Consider the following 22,971-nt stretch of genomic DNA (forward strand, 5'->3'; position numbering starts at 1 on the left):
TGTGAAGAGAACACAAACCCGAATTTTTGTCCTCCGGACTGGTTTCATATCTGACTTCCCTTGTTATGTACATCTCAGTGTAGTCTGGCTCCATCATGAATTTCTAACCCCTTACAAGCTGGGATACACATGTAAGTCACTGCTTTAAATTCCTGTGACTTCTCTTACACATATTTCAAAGGATATTTGATGTCTTCAAGTGATGGTCTTCAAACTTTGGAAGAACCTACCTATACATCTCAGTGAGCATTTTTAGTTTCCATTTAAATCTCTTTTGACATACCCATTCTTGGTCTTCCTCCATACAGCCTATAAATATTCTACTGTTCTTTTATTTTACTGGTGCTCTTTTTGATGGGTCTTAAATTCTGTGGTAGTACAAAAGCGATAAGGGAAGGGGAAAGTTCTGACAAGAATTGGTTTTGACCTGCATTCACAATGTCTACCAAAAAATGAAAGCATAGAACATATTTATTTATATGGCTGTAATGTTCTGATGAAAGGCAATGTAAATGGCAAATGGCTTTCACTATTTTTATGTCTTTTCCTACTGGCTGTTTTGAAAATACAACTGCTTTGAGGATTGTGCTTACTGTGGCTTTAAAAAACTGCATTCACTAAACTGTATGTAGCCTGAAGGATATAGTGTGTGCGTGTCATAATAAATGAAAGATATTTTATTGCAGTTAGAAAAATTTATTGTAACTTGCTGCCAGGGCTAGCCTCTCACCGACACACAAGGCAAAGGAAACAGCAGAAGCCTAAATGTAATAGCAGTAGAGACAAGTGCTGGCTGTAAGCCATTTAAGCAAATTAAATGAGAAAGGAGCATGGGGAGAAGTGAACTGTTCCAAGAAGAAAAAGAGAGAAAGTAATAAAACATGATAATGAAGTTTGTCACACAAACTGCTGGATGCAAAAATATTGTACCAAACTTACAGTCACTTCCTGTTTCACGTGCAAAATAGAGCCATAGCACACGCTGTACTCATCCGTGGTTATCTGAAGGGTCATTCTCAATCCCACAGTTAACCGCTTACCAACAACTTGCCAAAATGTGAGCAACACATTGGGCTGCTTCCAACCCGGTGCATAGTCTAAAATTAAATCAAATGCTCACCACAAGGGGAACCTCTGCAAATGTGTGCTGTGATAATGTATTTCCATGTATTATGTATCTCAAGTCTTCCAAGTTAATTTAGTTTTTTTTTTTCTCCCTAAAATGCTTTATTGTAGTTTCTAATTTGGCAAAGGTTTATTTCAGAGCTGTGCCCAAAGGCATTCATAACAAAAGCTTACACAAGCACCATTTCTTCGGATTCAGAAATCCACTTGGCTGCATTTTTATGGATTGAACTTCTGATACAGTAATCTTAAACAGTAATAGAATTCACATGCTACAAAATAAAGGATAACTTTCTTATAATATCATTGTTTTCTAATTTAATTTCCATATTGTTTCACAGATGCTCTTCCGAAAGGGTTTTTCATATATTCCCTGAAATGAATTAAAACAAACAAACAAATAATTAACTACCAAAAAATGATTGCACAATGAAATCGTATTGCACACAAAAATGGAACAGCCAAAGATCAACAATGGTTGTTTTTTTCTTTCTTTCTTTTCTTTTTTTTTTTTTTTTTTTTTTTTTTTTTTTCACGGTATAATATTTATTGATAACATTTAACATCTTTTACTTACAGATACTTTGTCTAGAAATTAACCGTCACTGCACATCAACCGACAGAACAACACGCTGTTTTCCCAAAATAGAAACGGAAACAAACAAACGAGGAGAAGATATCCCATCAAACCATGGCCTCATGCACCAATTCACCACCAAATTAAAAAACAGTGTGGCAGTTCAACTGGTTGTAAGTACATTGTGCAAATACAGATTCACCTCATTAAATCAAAGTAACAAGACTATGTAAAAAACAGTAACTACCGTAGAAACCCAGGAATAGCACAGACTTAAAATGTCTGCATATACCTGTTGTTTTTCTTATGGGACATTATAGAAAAGAAAACATCCATCTTTGCGGTCATTCAACATGCAACTGATCCAACTCAACAGAGCTCAAGACAGTTTGTCTCTCTTTTCCATAGTAGTTTATGGATGTGTGCGTTCTTCTTTCAGGACCATATGTGTGCAGCACTTAGCAGCACCACACTCCAAAGGTACAGCCGAGGCTTCAGGTTGATTGGTGCTCTTATGTGAATTGTTGCTCAAGGCTACGGAGAGGGAGGTGTCTTCAGAGAATTACAGGATCCTCCCTGGCTACTACCTGTGGTCCCCTGGTACTGCACAAAAGAATAAAGCAGAAGCAATATAATTAGAGTTTTACCATGCACAAAAATATCTTCTCTCACACAGTCACATTAACAGATGTACAGTCATATCAAATAAAAACAGAGCCATTTTTTTAATCACAGCTTTTCATCTTGGAACCTCCAAACAAATGTACTGACCACCTACAGAGTTATGAATTGGGCAGTAAAACAAACAGTGAATGTTTTGTGAGGTCAGTTTATTTATGTGTTCTCACAGTTTTATTGGAATAGACTGCAGTACCTTGACTGTTTTATTTGCCAACTGCAAGCAAAAGGATAAAAGCTTTTTACAGTTAAAGTGGCTTACTTGGCAAACAAGCATGTAAACAGCTCTGCATTTGAAACCTATCAGCATGATAGGACTATAGTGCTTTGCAGTTTGAGAAGTAGCTTGAGGACGACGGGCTTGTGAAGACAGAACATCTTTGACTAAAATTACTTAGGAGCAAATAAATAATAGAGGCAGTTTCTTGAGGCTCCAATGAAGATTTCAAAGTGCCACATACTCTAATAGCTCCAAAAGAAATATAACAAGCCCAGTTTCAAGTTTTCGCTGACTCCCACTGTCTCTTTGTATTTTGCAGGCGCACATCTTTGATGTGCACAGAAATACACACAATAAAGCCATTTTTCCAGGCTGAGTGCACAGGTCAGAGATGCCATCCTTCAACTTCTCAGCATGACTTCCTCCTCTCTGCTGTCAAAATATCAGTTCTATAGTTTCTCTAGCTCTAGCGCCTCGTCTACTCTCTGTTTTCTGCTATTCCTGACAATTCTAAAGTTTTTCCAAGGTCAGATATTTGGCTAATAGCTTTTTTTTATTTATAATGTCAAAAATGCAAACTGCCCACAGAGAGCTGAGTTGGTTTTCATCTGGAACCACATGCACCCTAACATGCCTGAGGGTGAATCACATCAGAGCATTGTCTACTTTGTCTCCCTCGCTAGTTTGTCACTGCGCTATCTAAAAAAAGAAAGGAGATAAAGAATAAAAATGAGTGAACCGGCACACTCAAAGACAAGGGGCCTGTCCTGTATAGGGATCTGTCATGCCAATAAATTACCAAGATAACTACAGGTTCAAAACTGGCTTTTTAGTGTCAGAAAAAAAATTTCATTACACAAGGTACTGTGCATCAAGACTGTCATGTGAAAAAGAAGTCCATAGTTCGTTTGTGCAAGCAGCATTTTACAACCCATAGTTATGTTTTATTTTGGGTGACCTCTAGCAGCCGACAGTAGTAGATGTAGTCTGAAGAGCAGCGGGCTGGTCAACAAAATACAGAACCCAAGAGACTACTGTTAGTTTCCTGTGTGAAACTAATAATCTATGTTGTTTTTATTGTCCATGACATTTCACAACCCCTAACAGCGTCTTTATTGTTTTAACCATGACGACAATGGTCCTCTAACGTTAAGGAAGTATTCATTTTAACCCTAACCACAATATTCCCCTGAACGTAACTAAGTTGTTTTTGTGCCTAAACCTAACCTAACTGTGACCGTTACATAAGCTTAAACACAAGTTGGTTATTGTAACCATGACAACGACGGTCCAATAGACTTGCCGCCATGGTAGCACTTTTTTCAGGATACGCTCCTATGGGTTGTATCAGAGGGTAGGGACAAATGACCTATATAGTCATTTAGGCTGAAGGTCTTGTGTGCATCGCCATAGTAACTTTGAGAGAAGAGATTTTTCCACAATGATTTGCACTTTCAGAGAAACAGCATCATCGTCTGTGGACTTTTTGGAGGAAACCACTTTCTTTTTACAGGAGATCATTGAACCAGCCTCAGCCAATATAATCTTTCTGGGTGTTCAAGGCTATTTGTCAACTCTGAACTCTGAAAACAGCTTCCATCAAATGGAATATATTGTTTTATTTTGTGTAGTTTTTTTCTTTTTACAGTAGCTTGCAACCATAGTCCCATCACTGCTGACCAAAATTCTTTTCACAGCCTCATTGTATCCGTGAAAACTAACAAAGCCAATGTGCCTTAATGACTGGGCAGTGATAAACTCACTTAAAATAAAATCACTTATTTATTTTTCTTCCAGTAGTCAGCATTTTTGCAAATAATAATATGTTCATGTTCAAACTCATACATACATGGAAGTACAGTATGTCACACCCATCACAGTTACGTCACCTCACCTCAACGAGAGGATGCCAGTGGGCGACAGGTTTTCGGGGATACGTGAGCATTTCGCTCCAGTGGTCTCGACCGAGGCTGTCTGCATCGTTGCCCACACGACACACACCAATGACTTCATTATGGCCTACACTGTAGGTGCAGGAGGGAGAGAGAGAAAAAAATCACCACCAACCCTGCGTTCCAAAAATAATACTGCATTACATCTACAAAAGAAGTAACGAACTGAAGCTCTTAAATTATTTGTGTGAGAGAAAGAGTTTCAGTCACAGTTTACACTACAACACACTTTCAAAAATATTTCATCCTTTTTGTCCTGCTGCAAGTACAAACTAAAAAAATATTCTTGCAAGAGGCATAAAATACTGTAAGATTAAAATGATTTAATACCGGTCATAGTCCATCACTGCAATCAAAAGGCTGATCTGCTCTATGTTTTCTGGAGGGACATCAAAGACAATGGCCTCATTGTAGACCGGATTCAAAGTGTTCCTCTTCGTCGATGTCTTCCTCTTCTTCAGTCTGCGACCATCACACATTAGTGAAACCTTCACGTATGGATCTATAAAAGTGGGAGGAACAGAAAGGGAGGACATTCATTTTCATTCAGATTACCAGTGAGACCCTGTTGTAGACAGTATCACTTTTTAATTACCAGATGCACCAGTGATATCCATGGCCTTGAGATTGCGAGCCTTTATCATGGTAATAGTCAATCTGCCAGCAGTAGGCAAGTAACAGAGTGAAAACATCAGATCCCCGAGGTCCACATTATCCTGAAAGACAACACAAAACACATTTACTCTTTCATAACCTTTATCTTGATGATATATTATAGTTTTTGTCATGCAAGTATCTATTGCTTTTATATTGATAAAAGCAATAACAGTCCCATCATTTCTAGTACTGCTGCTTTACATTACCGCACATCAGCCAGTGAAGGTGAAGAATAACGGCATGGCCATCAGACATTTGGTTACAGAGTTGAAACATGTTTCTGTTAAGGAATATTGTCCTCTTTCACATGGCTCTAATAAAAGCCTCTCACATTTCAGCCAACATGGAGACTTCTGTTCAGCTGCAGAGAGGCAGAAGCTCACTTATCACTTGCTCTTAAAATAACTCCACGAAAGAAGTGAGAATCAGGAAAGCACACAGACGTGTCTGGTGAAGACAACAGCTCCTACAGTAGAATCTCTTGCTTGTGTTGGAATTTTTTGAACCAGGTGTCATCTGCCGTTAACTTTCACTGTAATAATTTGTAAATAGAAAGAAAGAACTAATAATCTGTTGTATCGCATTGATTTCACAAGCTGCTCTATTAACTGTGGTTGAGATGATAGAATCTATTTTCTCCAATATATTGGTAGATTCACTTAGATTAAAATGAGCTTCATATTGTTATAAAAAAAACGTAACATATACAGTGGGGTCCAAAAGTCTGAAGGCATTGAATTATAATTTAATTCTGGAAATTAATCAGGAAAAAAAGAAAAGGGATGTGTCCTCTCACCTACACATACTTTTTTCTTTCTTACTTTTAAAAGCAAATCAGTCTTTTCCACCATGTCTCAGCATTATTAAGCCTGAATGTCCTCGTCTGTGATATGGCACTTGTTTTTTATCCCAGATCTCTATCTGTAAATGTGTGTGTGAGTGTGGGAGAAAGCCAAGGAGAGAGAGAGAGGGGGAGAGATTGGGAGATACTGAGAGAGAGAAGAAAAGAATAAAAGAGTTCAAGAATTCCCTTCCTGAGACCTAAATTGCCTTGTATCTTGACGTGTGGTTTTTGTTACAATCAGAGTCAAGTTTTCAACAAGGCTAAGGTATAAAGCATTTTAATTTGCATGATGGATTAACTGACATCTGGTCCTGAAAATGCATTTTACATCCCAGAGGGAACCTGAGGGCTTTACATGCTTCATAGTCCGTGGTCGTTGTGCACACTCAAGATACAGGTAGGAAGAGAGAGATTAGCGCTGTGTTTCATGTGCTCCAGAATCCTTCTTAGGCAACAAGTGACATTTATTACCTGCAGGTTGAACATTACACTGCCCTGCAAGTCTCATTTGGTCTCATTTTCTAATTGGCTGTATCCCATGTGTCACATGTGACACATACTATACTCGTGTTTGTCACAGCACATTAAAAGCCAAAAAATAAATCAAAATGATAATCAAAACAAACCAGATTCAATAGTAATACATTATATTTCTTTTCTTTGAACTGCCATTCTCATAATCATAAAAATAACATGCTCTCTTCCATCAATTTACAATCTGCTTCTACTGCCGAGAAAAACAAGCAAAATCTGGCAGTGAAACGACCCATATGGTCAATCCCACTGGCAATCATGTCTTAATGATAATCCTGTCATTTCTATCAATTAAGTAAATGAATCTGTACAGCGATTGTGACAAATGGGCTCTACTGCACTGGATACAAAATGCCATACGTCTGTGCTGGTGCCCAAAGATGATTGGCTTGTTTATGAGGGTACGCATATGTGTGAGGCATGTGTGCAAATGTATGAGAACAAGCATTTGTGCAAGTGTAATAATCGGCGTGCTTTTTTTCGTGTGTGTGTGTGTGTGTGTGTGCGTGCGCGTGTGTGTCTGTCTGTCTGCGTGTGTCTGTGTGTGTGTGTGTGTGTGTGTGTGTGTCAGCATGAGCTGAGTAGTGTGAAACTGAAAAAAATACTGAACAGAGTGGTAATAGAGCACTCTTGATACTTGGATTTCTGATTCCCATCACCACCTGTCATATAATATTATTCGGACATAACTGGGTAACATTGATTAGTAATCAGTGATTAAGGGCACAAGTGTCAGTCCTGCCTCACAACACAACCAGAAGTTGAATATTTACATAAAAATATCAATACAATATCATTATTTCCCTCAATTCTCTCTATTTGGCACACTGCACACAGAACAATTATCTTAGTCATTTTATAAGCCTCCTCACTCACTAGCCGTCCATTTCTCTTATTTTCCACAAATGTAGACCCATAATCAGCCACAGACCTAAGAACTGGTAAGGTAAACGTACACAAGCACCGCATTGATGTATTTGACAGCATTTTAGTTAAAGTCTTTGCCATTGTCAGCATGAAATATATTGTGTTGCTTTTCTTGAATATTTGCATTACAAAGCTATGGCCTGAAGCTTTCAAGATAAGTGCAAATGCCAGTGGACATCCCTGTGATAAGCTTCACACAGGTTTTGCCCTCCAACCACCTCAGTTGGCATGGGCATTTAACTGCAGAGTAGCACACTGAAATATGCATGTACCTGCTCAGCCAATCTACTGGTCACAGCACTGACTTCACAATGTGCAGGTCAGCATCATGCATTACTTGCAGTCAGACATGAACAATATGAGAGGGCATCACCCTCCTTGTGTGTGTATGTGGTGTTGGGGGGGGGGGGTGGGGGTGTTATTGCTGAATTTCAGTGTATGAAAGGACAATTAAAGTGTATATGAGCAATCACTCGAGAGCATTTATGTGTCTCTTTATCTGTCAAGTTGGTGTTAAGTTGGTGAACTTCACCCCTGAGATCTTGTATATATCTTTTTAATTACATTTTTCTTGTCCTTTACAACTGTGTTGCACTCAAAGACCCATATAGATAAAGATGAGCTGAACTTAGTTCAGTTGAGTTGAGTTTGGAAATGATGCATGACCATCAGTATGCTCCAATACTCATTATCTTATCCAAAGATTTAACTCTAAAAGATTTATAAAGATTTTTTGTTTCCTAGGAACTTCATGGAGCTATCTCTTCCATTTCCTTTGTGTATTTAAGGCAGCAGAGTCCATCAACACCACAGTCATAATTCAAGTGACTATACTTCACAGATAAACATTTTTGAACATGCTACTTATTTTTGTCACTTTTTCGTTCTCAAAACCCAGTTACAATTTGTATTTATCATGAAAGTGGGGCACAGCTGCTGACTTTGTGGATGCCAAGTGGGGTTATGATGGCCATATATATGACTTGTACTGTGTAAAGGGACGAGCTTGGCCTAGTTGACCAAGAAACTACATGTACATTTCAGTGCAGTAAGTGTGGTCTCACTGTTGAAATGATCCATGAAACTTTGCTTTCACCATTCACAGGTTGCACAAATATAGCAGCTGGGAAAAAGCAGGTACATGCAGTGTGTATTTGAGAGAGAAAGCCAGAGACAGACAGGTAGAGAGAAGCAGAAAGCTTCTGGCCACCTGTATTTTTAGAGACCATGAGTAGGAAGCTGTTAATGGTCTCCAGCATACTGTAAGACTTTGTGCATTAAACCATTGGCTTGAAAGTTGATATCTGCTGCAATCAGTAGCCTACAGGCTAGACAGACATGGACCATGTCACAAATTTGAGCTCAACACTGAAGTCACAGAAATTTGTGATCAGGAAGGGAGAAAAAAACACTTAATATTCCTTTCCCATGGACAAATACAGCAGCCTTAATCAGGCAAAATAAAGACAAATACAACTGCATGATGACACATGGCACAGTGGTTCAGTGGTTTGCACCATTGCCTTGCAAGAAAACTCTGGGTTTGAACCTGCCAGCCGACTGGGCCCTTTCTCTGTGGAGTTTGTGTGTTCTCCTCATGTCTGTGTGGGTTAGGTTAATTGGCAACTCTAAACTGCCTGTAGGTGTGAACGTGAGAGTGACTGTGTCTATGTGTCAGCCCTGTGATAGACTGGTGACCTGTCCAATGTGTACCCCACCTCTTGCCCAATGTCAGATGGGATTGGCAATAACCCCACCCGCCACCCTCAAAGGATAGGGATGGACTTCTGCATACCAGCCTTACAGTACACTGAACATTATTCAACATCAGTGATCACTTTGTAGAAATGAGTATGACCAAAATGGCATTTAACAAACTAATGTATCCTGCCGTGTCTAAGCTTTCACACCATAAGAGTAATATTGGCAACGACTGTGACCTTTCACTCTGCATACATTTGCAACCACAAGAAAACCGCAATCGTGACAATAAACTTCTATGATTATGAAGAGCTTGAAGAGCATAAATGAAATTTATGCTCTTCAAAAGAGCATAAAAGAGCATAAATGAAATTTATGCTCTTCAAAACCAAAAGTAGCAACACTGACAAATACTGTCATTCCTAATAGCTTTCTGGCATTGCCAAGCATCCCAAAAGATAGAGAGTTTCTACTTTAGGGCTGTCCCAAACGATTATTCTTTAAACGATTAATCTAGTGATTATTTTTTTCGATTATTCGACTAATATAAGGATTCTTTTTTTTCTTAACCTACCAGTAATTTTACTGCAATTATTTCCCAGTTAGTCATTTAATATAACAATTTGCCCCGTCCAACACACACACAAATGAAGATGCACTTTGCAGAGTCTGCAGACTACCATACTGTTGGTGTCAAGATTAAAGTATTCCCAAACTTTGGAGGACCGTGTGCAAGCCTTTTTTGCTGCGTATTGCTCCACACGCTCCGTTGTACTGCTGGTAGACGCCGCCATGTTGTTCAAATAGATTACACAGACGCAAATCATTCACATAGTCAATGACTTCAATTACGTCACCGCGTTGTCCCAGCCCTTGTGCTGCGCTTGTATCCAGGTAAACCAAAGACGATGGATATAAACGGTCCCATTAGAAAGTTCCGGTTTTGTTCTATGAACATTTCCCCTGTGTGGTTTAACACGACGCGTCGACACTAAAATTCCACGTCGAATAATTTTTATAATCGACAACTTCGATCACGTCGGATAATCGTCCCAGCCCTATTCTACTTAGCTTCCTGGTTCTTCATAATTAGCTGCTTTTTTTCCTTCTTTCTTTCTTTTGTTTATTCTACATGATCATATGGCTTTTACACAAATTTACCATTATCAAAAGATGTTTAGCAGATGCCTTTCACATGTATTTCTGACAAAACAAGACTACCATCTGTCAGGTATGACAAGATTCATGCACAAAAATGATACACAATGGAGCAGTTCCTCTGAATGAAAGCATGAATGACCATGAAAATGAATATGACAATTAAATGCTGCAGCTCTCCTCTATGAGAGAGCAAAGCAGAAAACCACGTTATCAAGTTTCAAGGTTTTAACAGCTTTTTCTTTTTTTTTTTTTTTGTCTCCCAGTTAAATTACACATCACATTACTACGGTGGTTATATTTAGCCTGGATTGACAGGTGGATCAGTGAGGCACATACAGTAAATTCAGGTTACTAAGGTGCAAAGCTCATTAAACTGAAATGGCTGCAGTGCAGAAAAAATCATTTGCATATGCTGCACAGAACAGAGCTGCAGGAGATGAGCCTGGACACTATCAGAGGCAGAGGATGCTTTGCTTATTAGATACACAACAGACAGTCACAGAGACACAACACACATACAATTGCTCAGCTCCCATGCTGCTCTCTATACTGTAGAACTGACTTGATGTTTTACCAAAGGGTCCCAGGTAGTTGCCATTACATTTCAGCAATTGTCGAAGATTTGTCGAAGGGTTGTCAACTTGGGTTCTATTTTCATGGCTCCCGTCATCAGTTCTATTGGTCATGATAACACTGTACTTACAAAAGGTACATGCTAATATTTCTGGACATTGCAACATTGCTAAAAATAGGTTCAACTGGGCAGAAAACTCAAGCAGTCAGACAGGTTATAAACTAACCTCACGTTAATCAAACTTATTTTGAGGGAAAACAGTGAATTATGATCCAGGCTGTCCAAGTGTGAACATCCATCACAGTTTACGGACCATCTGACCATGGCTGTTGCCCCCGCCAGACCTATTTTTAGCTGTGTTGCCATGTTTCCACTGAGATCTAAGTTATTACTTTGGTGAGTAAAACGTTATCATGTTACCAGAGCCATGAAAATTTAACCCATGGTGAAATTAACAAAAAACATAGTTTTCCTTTAAACCGCTCTACCTCATTGATCTGGCTTCACTGACCATTGCAATGAAATGAATTGTAGGTAGAAATCAATAGTATGGAGTCTTATTAATGCCACTTAAGCATGCCACGAAGAATGGGATCAATTGTACATTAAAGCTCGTTACACTGACACACTAAGATGCATGTAAATAAAACAGTCACTGGAAGCATAAACCCATAAATATTTGCATACATTTTCCTTGACACAATAGATTTGTCAGATATCTTTCAGCTGTTATTAGTAATATTATGTATTAGGGCTGTCCCAAACGATTATTCTTTAAACAATTAATCTAGCGAATATTTTTTCGATTATTCGACTAATCTAACGATTATTTTTTTTATTAACCTAACAGTAATTTGCGAGTAGTGTGCAAGCCTTTTTTGCCGCGTGTTGCTCCACACGCTCCGTCGTACTGCTGGTAGAGGCCGCCATGTTGTTAAAATAGATTACACGGACGCAAATCATTCACGTAGTCAATGACTTCAATTATGTCACCACGTTGTCCCAGCCCTTGCGCTGCGCTTGTATTCGGGTAAACCAAAGACGATGGATATAAACGGTCCCATTAGAAAGTTCCGGTTTTGTTCTATGAACATTTACCCTGTGTGGTTTAACACGACGCGTCGACACTAAAATTCCACGTTGAATATTTTTTATAATTGACAACGTCGATTACGTCGGATAATCGTCCCAGCCCTATTATGTATTACTATTATGTATCACTAAAGGGAACAGTAAAAAAAAAAAAACATTCAAAGGAGTTCACACTTGTGTGGACATTGACAGAAAGCAACAGGAATTGGTAAAGTGTAGTAATGGTGGTAGTGATGAACTCATACTAAAATACAACCCTCATTCTCAAATCAGACACCCACACAAACACACACACATTGTCAATAAGGTAACCAGGCAAAGGGCTTTAAATCCTGTTGACCTTCTCACTCCGGATTTCATTTACATATATTTAAAAAATGGGTGGCCCCAGCAGAAGACACTAAATAAGTATAAGTAGTGATAGATACAGTAAATGTGTTTGCTAATGAAAATGTCTCTCTCTGTCATGTATATAGTAATAATGTTTGTCACAAAGGGAAGCGATTTTGTTAAACAGCCATCTCAAATAAGGGGCATATGTAGATACCCCTTCATTTATTTTAATTACTGCTACTCCTACAATGTTTCTTGGCTACAGAGCACATTTCAAAAAATGTCACAAATGGCTCTACAAAGATTCGGGAAAAAAGAAACAATAAAGAGCATGTACAAAAATATTATATATCAGTAGAGATGCCTGAGGAGTATCGTCTGTAGCAGCTAAAATACTAGCAGAGGGTAGTTTGCCTGGTATTTATCAGATACTTCACTCGATGCTACAAGACTCTCCATCTCTCAGCAGAGAGAGACAGAGCATCAAGTCATCAAGAGAAATCTTCTTTTTCAAAATGAGGCCTATTCACCTTATCTTCCAACTAATTTTTCTCGTTTGTTCAGAGCTGACAGCTCAGTGTATGTAAAAGGCAGGCATTTTTATTCCATACTTTATACTGTCAATGTGAAACACAGCTGAAACAAAGGACTCAAACAAGGATGAGATATGTAGCTCTCAGTAAAGTTGCAGCAAATCTGTCAGACTTAATAAAACATCACTTGCCTTTTGTGGTAAAAATTCAAAATTAAATATAACATAGCACTTCTACCATTTTGAGCTGAATAGCTGACTTACCGAGGAGACATACTGGATGTCCCGGCAGAGTTTTGTCTCCCTGGGGAAATCTGCCAGATCCAGGAAGTTGTCCACAACCACTTGGCCAATAATGTCATGGCGTGAAAAGCGGTCGAAGTCATAGACACTGAAGTGCAGCTTACGTGTGGGAAGTTCAGAGTATGCCACAGGAAACAGGAAGACCTCATCAAACACAGGGTTCAGCGTCTTGCGATGCACCTTGGTCTGGTGCTTGGTCATACGATCAGGCAGCAGATAGATCTTAACATAAGGGTCAGAGGTACCGGAGAAGTCCTTTGCTGGGAGGTCCTCTGCTTTGTGGATCTTAACTATTAGCTGTTCCAGGTCGCAGTCAAATTTGAGGATGAAGTGGAGGCGTCCACAGCCTCCTCCTCTGCGATTGCCTTCGTCTCCCTCAAGGGAGCGCTGCTTGTAGAGCTCAGGTTTGAGACGGCCGAGGCCGAGCCCCATTCCAGTGAGGGAGTCCTGCCTTTGGAACTGGGCCACGTTGAAGTCTGGGTTAGACAGGTTCATATGTCTGCGAATGGACCCTTGTCTGTGGGCAGAGGAAACCAACAAATAACATCATCGTACAACATCAAGAGATTGAATCAGAAAAGACAGGTTGGCATTTATGTTCACATCAGATGATTCTGCACAAAATCTCACAACAAACCGAGCACCGACACTGTGTGCCAGTGCAGGAACTAGTGTGCCCTGTATGCAGCCAGGCAGAAAGTAAAAGGGTGTGGAGGTTGGGTGGTGAATTGGTGAGTTGTGTGACTTGTTCAAATGCAGGAGACCACAGTTCATGTTCTGTCACAGACCTGTAACTGAAGTTTTTTTGGTTGCTTCACTCTAAACATACTATAACCATAATTTCATTGCCATAAACCACAACCTTTCCCGAACCACAAACATGCCATAGCTGCCATGCAGAGATATTGTAGAAAACAACAGTTTGAAAAATGTTGGCATTAAACAAGGTTTAGCAGAATCACCTAACAGTGATGTTTTGGTCTGACAGTGTCAGTGTTGAGAACCATGCACAAGAGTACTGATCATTTCAAAGAAATCTAAAATCTTTTACTGACCCAATTTCAGACATTGAGCGACCAGATGGCGGAGGTTCAGTGGTCTGTCTCTGCATACGAGGGTTAGTGTGAACCCCATTTTCCCGACTTTTACTCTGGGCATCGAGTGGGATGTCTGGAGATGTGTGACTGATCTTCATAGCTGCCTCAGGTGTGGCCATGACCACAGGTGGCGGTGACACAGGAGTCACAGGAGCCTCCACTGATACAACAGATGCCACAGGAGTGGGCTCTCTGGCAATGGAGCAGTGTGAGGATTCACGGCGGTTGTGCGTCGGGGGGTCCACGGCTGTGTAAACAGGCTGTCTGGGTACGGGCTGCGAGGGCAGAGGGCTCATGGTGGGGTTGAGGTGCCCATGGGCCTCCTTGGTGGTGGGGGAGAGCCCACGCTCCCTCCATGGTATCCAGCAGAGCTTCCAGGAGACAAAAAGGGAGACCCCAAACAGAGCCAGGCCACAGGCAGTCACGACTAGTGACAGCAGGCTCACTGATATATCTGAGAAGATGACAAGAGACACAGGAAATAAGGATCTGATAGTGTATCCAGTTAGCTTTCTGATGTATTGCAAAGCTATACCTTTACCCCATTTACCATCACCATCATTAGCAACTTTTATTAAGTAGTTTGAAAACCCTATTAAAACAATTTTTATTACGATAACATTTGTGGCTGTATGATATCTTGGACGGTTTTTCATTCAGTTATGGTGTCACATTAGAAGAATGTATGAGGACAAATCATGCCCCTTTGCACTACCTAACAAAAAACTTGATTTATTATAACTGTGGAGTGAGCTTTCTATGAGATTTTCTCCTTTTCTTTATTGAAAATCCCCGACAAGATTAATTAGGATTAACTACATATATTTAATTACCCTCTGGAGCTTCATATCTGTCCCCCAAGTGGAGTGTGCCCCATGCTGTAATTTTCAGTCCTTTGCAGATAACAGCAGAGTAATAGTGTGTTAAAACAAAAGCGGCATTAATTTCCTGTTCATATGCACAACATTGTAGTCCTGTCGAGAGGTTGAGCTGTTATTTTATTCACAAGAATTTCAAACGTTTACAACAGTTTTGGAATATATGATATATAAGTCCATGGTTGCAACTGTATTATTGTGTAAATAAATGGACAGAGTGGAAAATGGCCAGCTAATCAGCTAGTTTTAGTTAGCTAGCTAATTCATTTTGAAGTTACCCTAAAAGCTGTTAGACTTAGAAGAGAAACTGTCTCAAAAGCAAACTTTAACAGAAAACTGCCTTCTTTCCAAACTTAGCTCTACAGGTTTATCTAAAGCTGTCATTATACAAAGCACAGAGTAGCAAACTGAAAGTGTCAATGTAAAGGTAGCGGTTTGGTAACATTATGGCTGTTATTATTTAACCATGCTATAAAACCCAACCACAAAGTCTTCTGTAATAGTAGTTCAACCAGACATTTTCCAGTAAAAATGCTGCGGTAACTTTCATACACAACATAAATTTATGTTAATGCCCTTGTGGGCAAGAGCAGCAGCAGTGGCTGTGGGAGTATAAAAATTTTACAGGAGTATCACACAACAGGCCTTAGACTGTCAGGTAAGAGTTCATGTTTTCAAAGCACAACCCTGAATATTCCTGCAGTGTTTGTTTACACCAGCTCAGGGTGTGCAAGTCACCATGGGAAGGGAGGAGAGGTGTGGACCATGAGAGTCATCAAGGGCTTTCTGAATCATCTCTGTTCTCAAGAAGTGGGTGACTTTCCCCAAAAGCATTGAACCTCAGCAGTGCTGATTGAACCACTGTGCTCAGGTTCAATCTATGACTCAATGCAATAATAGCATGAGTTTTGTGAACTTTTTACTAGTCAAATGATTTTGAGTAGTAAAAAGATTTTATTCTTTTCGCCTGATTTTTTTCTTATTTTTCTCCTGTCTTTGCAACAGTGTCAACACACAATGCTCCATGAAGGAAAGTATTGAGGAGACAAACTTGCTTGCATATTTGACAAAGGTGATGTTAGTTGTGGTGATGTTATGTGAGGTCAGTTAGACCCCAGAGAGCTGCAGCTCAATATTATACCTCCTGTGAATGAAGAGCCATGCTGCGAAAAACTGTCACCACCATCACAGACATATGAATGTGTCATTTTCTGTAGTGGACTTGTTGAACATGTCACCACTTTAAAATCATGTTTATGAGTATTGGCCATAAAGTTGATTCAAGTCATCAAGCTGATGAAATAATGCAAAGTATATTTTGTCTATTTTGTATAAAAAAACAGTATATTAACCTACTAATAATAAAATTAAAAGCTTTCTGTGTCAGTGTTAGACCATGAACCGACTCTGATTTATACATTTAAAGCCACAAACCTTCTTTATGCACACTGATCTGGCATTGGTGCACAGCTAGAACATAACCTGGACAGGATTTATGGTGTGAAATCAAAGAAATGGCTTTCTGATTAATGCAATAAAATTATGATAGGTGAAAAATTAAGATATTATTTAATGTTTCATGTACTGGTCAGAAGCAGTCCTTAACAGTCCTCTCATGAACTACTCACATCAGTTGATAGACCTCATCAGTAGTGGTTAGGTTAGCATATAGGTCACATTATAATTAGGATGGAGTACATATGAGAGATTAGTTTTTAGGACTATCGCTCTTATTAATTATGTCATAATCAAAGGCATACACCTGTTATATCCTGTGCCCCCTCACTCTCTGTGCTCTTATGTAGGCATGTTTTTATGAGGCTAAAAATGATTAATTATTAAATGATGATGAATCACTCAAACAATGAGATAATGGGCAAAATGAATTCAGGTCACAACATGACTAACTGTTATCTTTGTCATAACAAAGTGGGCACATGAGCGATTTGGTGTCTTACCACTACATCTTAATTAAATCTAATCTTAAACTGTACCGTTCACTTATATCCACTGGAAGAAAAACTGCAACAAACTGTTGCTTTGCAATTAGCAAATAATGATAACGTGGTAGAATAATAACTAGCATTATAAATATTGTTCTGAACTTTAAAGGGCCAGACCAGCTCATTTGGTAACCATCTGGACCGAAAGCTGCATGTATTGCCGTGCACTCCTAATTTCATTGGACATGATATTAAAGAGAGCAATTGATCATCTTGGGAATCATGGCATATTATGTTTTTTTCACCTAGTTTTGTCCTGGTCAGCTATTACAGTACAGGTCAAGTGTATCTTCATATAATAATCACATGCCTAAGAGTTACTGGTCCCCTCTGGACTGGTTGTGAAGTTATCCCTTTCCTTTAACTAGGCTACATTGGAAAAGATGGGAGAGCCACAGTCCTCATTCTCTGCAAAAATGCATTTTAAAATTCAGCTCTACCTAATATGAATCATCTACATCAGTCTGCATTAATAACATCTAATGAGTATCTTCCAAAATTACAGTATTTTTACTATAAAATTTAATCTTTGGGTTTCCTTGCTGAACTGTGGCGTAGGGATAGCAACACAGAGAGGGAATTTTGTTCTACAAAGGTTCTAACTTTGGAAAGCAGCCACGTGATTTGGCTAACTCAGATCATTGAAGCATCACATTAACTTTGTCTGAACTATGCAATGCAGTTTTAATAGAGCAGGAGAGCAGAGTTGCAGTCACATCACAATTAGTATGGGCAGGAGGAATGATCATAATGGCCAATAACTCTTTCCATGTTCAGGGTGCAAAGGGGCATGTGAGTACTAGATGAAGATAGACATTATGATGAAATTATGATCAATCCCCTCACTAACTTTTACTAAATAATGTCACATTTGAACTACTGTTTTGTGATTTTTTTTTTTAATGTTCTGTAATCCCATTATTTACCTTTCATGACAATTTTATTACTTGTGTTAGTTTTTATATATATTTTTTCTCATGATGCAAAATAATGCTTATAAATCAAAATGAAAATTTTTATTCTGGGGCAACTGAATATTGTTTTACTATAATGTTAATATGCATTATAGTAAAACAATAGTCAGAGTGCACTGTTGCCCAGCAACAACTGTTTGTTGGAGAAGATGGTTTGAAGGTGGGAGGACAGACATTTTAGGGGAAGATTATCCTATTTATTTGTAGGAAAACTGTCCAGTGATGGTTTATTCATTGTTGATCTACTGAACCACCTCTTTTATCATGGTATATGTTGATTCCATATATTTTGAGACATTTTTGTTTTGTGCACTATAACCCTCTGTTTATCCTTCTGCGTCAGTGTGTGTTTAATAGCATCAGTCTGCTGTATCCTCTCAACCATGTCAGTTTTTGTCTGTGCAAGGACAGTGACACTGACTTTAACAGTTTATGTGCTGTCAATGCAACAGGCTATTAGTTGCCAAAGTAATAAAGCAAAGGGATTTTGTGTCCGCCATCAGTGTGCAGTCTGAGTTGAAGATGTATATGGATTTTTAAAAAGTACCAAAGAAAAGTAATTAGTGTATAATCATTGTATTTGCTTTAATCACAGTAATGAGTAAAACTATGCCATTTCAGTTATTAGAGACAGTCAGAATTTGTTTTACTGAGTAACTAACCTATTATTGCTTAGCACAGTGTGTTGCTTTATTTGCCAAAAAACTCTAGGATTTCAAAAGAAATGCATTCTGATATGGTTCAAAAGAGATAATTATCATAATCATGATACCATCATAAAAGGTAGATACCCCCCTCATGATTACCAGAATAGAGAATGTGTATAGATAATAACAATAATGTTTTTTTTTCTTGTTTTTTTCATGAGCTGAATAGCTTGTCATGTATGTTTTTAATGACTAGTTGACTTTATGAAGAGCAGAATTACTGTAAGTGAAACAACTAGTGGCTTGAAAAGATACAGTAGCAGCGGCCAATATTTTGTATTTGGATAGTAATTATTACTGGACCAATGACATGTGTACATTAATTTGTAACACAGTAATATGGTGTATATAATAACAGGGTAGTACGTGAAAACAGTTTGATGTGATAAACTCACTGTTGTATGATTTTACCTGGAAGTGCCCAGAGTAGCTATTATTTAGATTTTGAAAGCTGCATACATTCATCCTGAGACCTGATGCTTCATCTACTTGATATGACAGACACAGGATCTCTCGCCAGGAGAAAAACACATGTTTTAAAAGAGTAACTAAAATCACAGAATATCTTATGCAACCAGGAACCATCTTGAACTGAATCATGCCTGGCAAGCTCTACTACACATCTGATACAAAGTTAATATTTAAAACTGAAATGCTGTAAAACTTTTCTAAAATTAGTTCGACCCTTCACATGCATATAAGTTCAAAGTAAGTGAGACAGTATGTCACACCACATTTAAAGATTCAGTGACAGCAAATCTGAAAAAATAACTCAGCATTTTTTCATCATATGTTATAGGTAAGGTAACCCATCCTCCAAATCCAACAGTATTGCCTAATACTGGACTGGCTCTGTGTGTGGGCGCTGTCATAAGACCAAGCACAGTAACTCAGACAAACTGTCCTTTCTGCACTCTGAGATTCTGTGAATACCAGAGTATGTGTGATTTGGGGAGAATAATGTGGAGAAATTGAGGGAACTCGCCATCTGAGGACACTGAGCCCACAGTCAGCTTGGCAGGCTGCCCAAGTGCTGCCTGGCAGAGAGGAATCTATAGACATCTGGAAGGATTCGGAGACTGCATCACAACAGATAGGCTAGACCAAATTTAGAGCACAGGACCTCCAAAGGTGCAATAGTGTAGGAGGCAAGCAAGTGCTGAAAAAGCAATATATGGAACTTCTACCTACTGAGATGTTGTTCACCTTAAACATACCTCCGCAAGTGTAAACTGTATTTATACAACTATTGGAAATTGCTTAATTTAGTACAGTGAATATCAACACAGAGTACACAACATTGTATATTACACATGTGACAGTTTTGGTTTCTATCTTAGGATAGGATAGCATAAGACGCTAGTAGCATTGACCCAGTTTGTGATGTTTTTTATATAATACAAGACATATCATGAGCGAAATAAGCAGTCAATGCCATGACTGTGTATTTCTACCTCGGAGCTGCTGTGAACCAATGAGAGTCTGATAAAAACAGATTCAGACAGCCAAGGATTCATATGTCATTAAACCACTGCAAGTTGTAAGCTAACAAACTAAAATAAACAAATAAAAACAAATAAAAGATGCTAACTACGCTAACCATTCTTGTACATATGCTAGTTGCTGATTTGATGCACAATTAACTCCTCAAAAACTCCGGAGTCTGGCTCTAACTGAGGCTCAAACATGATGTTTCCTACTAACCATGTTGATACTCTCTGCTTTTCCACCTGACAACCCAGCACAAGCAGTGGTAGTGAGCAGGGAAAAAGGCCTTATCCAGATTTATCAATGAGGAAGCAAGTGTAGATGTGTTTACAGCCCCAGTTTTTGATTTTTGTTTTCACTTTTTACGTGGGAAAAACATGTTAAACAAAATAAAATACATTTTTTTTTAAATCACACGCTGAACCTTAAAAGTACTCTGCCACATTTTGGGAAATACTCTTATTCGCTTTTTTGCCAAGTGTTGACAAGATGATAGATACCACCCTCATGTCTGTACAAAAGTATAAAGCTACAGCCAGCACTCAGTTAGCCTAGCTTAGCCTAGTGAATGGAAAACTTAAAACGCTCATTCAATGGATAACTCAAGATGCCATTGACAACTCAGAAGTTAGTAATTATGGTGGCTCCAATATGACATGAATGCAGTATAAATCTAGACAGGCAGCAGTGTTCCAGGCAAAATGCAGAAATGCCAAGAAATATTCCAGCACATAACCCCCAATAAAACCACAGCTTGTTGTTTTTACACTGGTTGTTTCCCCCTGCTAAGCTAAGCTAACTAGCTGGTGTCATATTTAACGGACAAATATGAGAGTAGTGTTGATCTTCCCATCTAACTCACATTAAGAGAGCTAATAAACATATTTCCCAAAATGTCTAAATATTTAAAGGTTATACAGTTACATTCATTTTGACCACCACATGAAAAGGGAGGAACATGATTTGTTTTTACACTGCACTTTCCAATTACTTGACTTAACTGATAATCTTTCCTTTGACAGGCATATATGACAAATACATCTCCATCATAAATAACTTTCATCAGTTGGGGCTAAGTTGCCAAATGAACATTATGTTTTATGTCCAGAATGTCTGTGGAAAAACACATAAATGGTCATGAGCTGTACCCTTAAGAAAGACACTGAATCCCACCCTGAACTCTGGGTCACATGGTGTTGGACCTGCTCTCTCTTGGTTTTATCTTCTTTCTTTGTCAATCTATCATGGGTGTAGCAATCATACTGGTTGATAGCCAACATGCCAGCTAGAACTGAAATTAAACTCTATAGGCAGGCCATCCTGATAGCTAACCTCACTACTATACTGTAGCAATTCCACTTTTGAAACTGACAGTGCCATGGAAAAGACAAGACAGGATCTGCCTGTATGATGAATGAGGGCGAGAGCAGAGAGCTGTGAGATTAGGGAATAGGAGGAAATGACGATGAAATAAGAAGGGGAAGGTTGGAGAGGAGAGGAGTGGGAATTAACGAATGGCTTTCATGTGGTGGATAGTGATTATTAATAGTAATGGAAGCAGGGTGAATTGAATAGGTGTGTGGGGGATCGCAGTTACTGTGCTTTCTCGCTCCTTCAGATGATCTCCCTCGCTTTTTCTCTGTTCTCTGCGCACAAACTCTCGCATATGCCTACACACTCATGCCATTCAGATGAAGATGGTTAGGCTAGGTGGTGGTGTTGATGAAAAGTGACCGTGGTCACATTAATTCCTCACATGTTAAACATCTTAAAAGAGAGCCTGTGTCCTGTTCTGCAATACAGTTATGTTCAGAAAGTTCAGTGGCCTACATGCATTTAGTAAATGCTTCATCTACCCTGCACAGGCTTTAGGTAAAACGAAGAATTAATAAGGTAAACTTTCAAAGAAGTGGGGTACTATAGGTGTGCCACGGTATTCACTGTCTCCGGTGAGCGCAGGTACAGGCGCACTTTATCCATGCAAAAGTGCATCCAATTTTATGATGTGTCATTTCGTGACAACACGATATCACTGCCGGCATCTGTGCACGGGTGTAGAGAATGGATTAGACTTATACCACACATTTTGAATCTTGCACAACGTGGATATATAATTTAGAATGATACTCACTAGATTTCGCTCTCAGTAAAAAGAAGAGGCTGCCGGTCTAGCTATAAATGCATTTCCGTTGGAAGAAAACTGTCAAAGCCTAATTAAACTGGATAATTAGTGAGCAAATTAATGTGAGGGACAGTGGTGCAGAATGAATATTGGTTGTGAAAGCGCTCAAAACAACAGCTTAGACCACCCATTAAGTTCTAGGCGTAGAATGTTCAATGAAAAAAGTCACATGCAATCCAATTCAATCTTTGAATCAAGCGTGTGATGGCTCACCTGAATCCGTGTAGCGTGGCCTGGCAAGGTCTCGGAAATAGTAGATAAAATCCAGGCAGTTTTCGTTCTGCACTTCCCCCCTCGAACAAAGATCTGACAGGAGTTCAAGTGCCTTTTGACAAATCTCGTCATCTCTGTCTCCAGGCATTTCCCACCAGCATCCTTATAAATGGAGGGTCTCTTAGGCACCACCACACCACTCCGCCCGCCTGACAGTCA

The 22,971-nt window shown here is 39.0% G+C and overlaps 1 protein-coding gene across 2 annotated transcripts; it reads right to left on the reverse strand.

The window, feature by feature from the left end:
- Positions 1-1,731: 1,731 nt before the first annotated feature.
- LOC111220602 (synaptotagmin-9-like) lies at positions 1,732-22,971 on the reverse strand. Of its 2 annotated transcripts, XM_022743742.1 has the most exons (7): positions 22,753-22,971; positions 14,266-14,761; positions 13,172-13,727; positions 5,148-5,268; positions 4,883-5,054; positions 4,495-4,624; positions 1,732-2,305 (listed from the first exon to the last, which is right to left on the reverse strand). In XM_022743742.1, exons 1-7 carry the CDS (start codon positions 22,898-22,900, stop codon positions 2,237-2,239), a joined length of 1,692 nt encoding a protein of 563 aa, XP_022599463.1. In that variant the 5' UTR covers positions 22,901-22,971; the 3' UTR covers positions 1,732-2,236. The 2 variants fall into 2 exon arrangements, with proteins under 2 accessions (XP_022599463.1, XP_022599471.1); XM_022743750.1 differs by lacking the exon at positions 1,732-2,305 and having other exon boundaries at positions 4,486-4,624.

This window comes from Seriola dumerili, unplaced genomic scaffold (assembly GCF_002260705.1).
Source record: "Seriola dumerili isolate Sdu_G_001 unplaced genomic scaffold, Sdu_1.0 BDQW01000003.1, whole genome shotgun sequence".
Taxonomy (NCBI): Eukaryota; Metazoa; Chordata; class Actinopteri; order Carangiformes; family Carangidae; genus Seriola; species Seriola dumerili.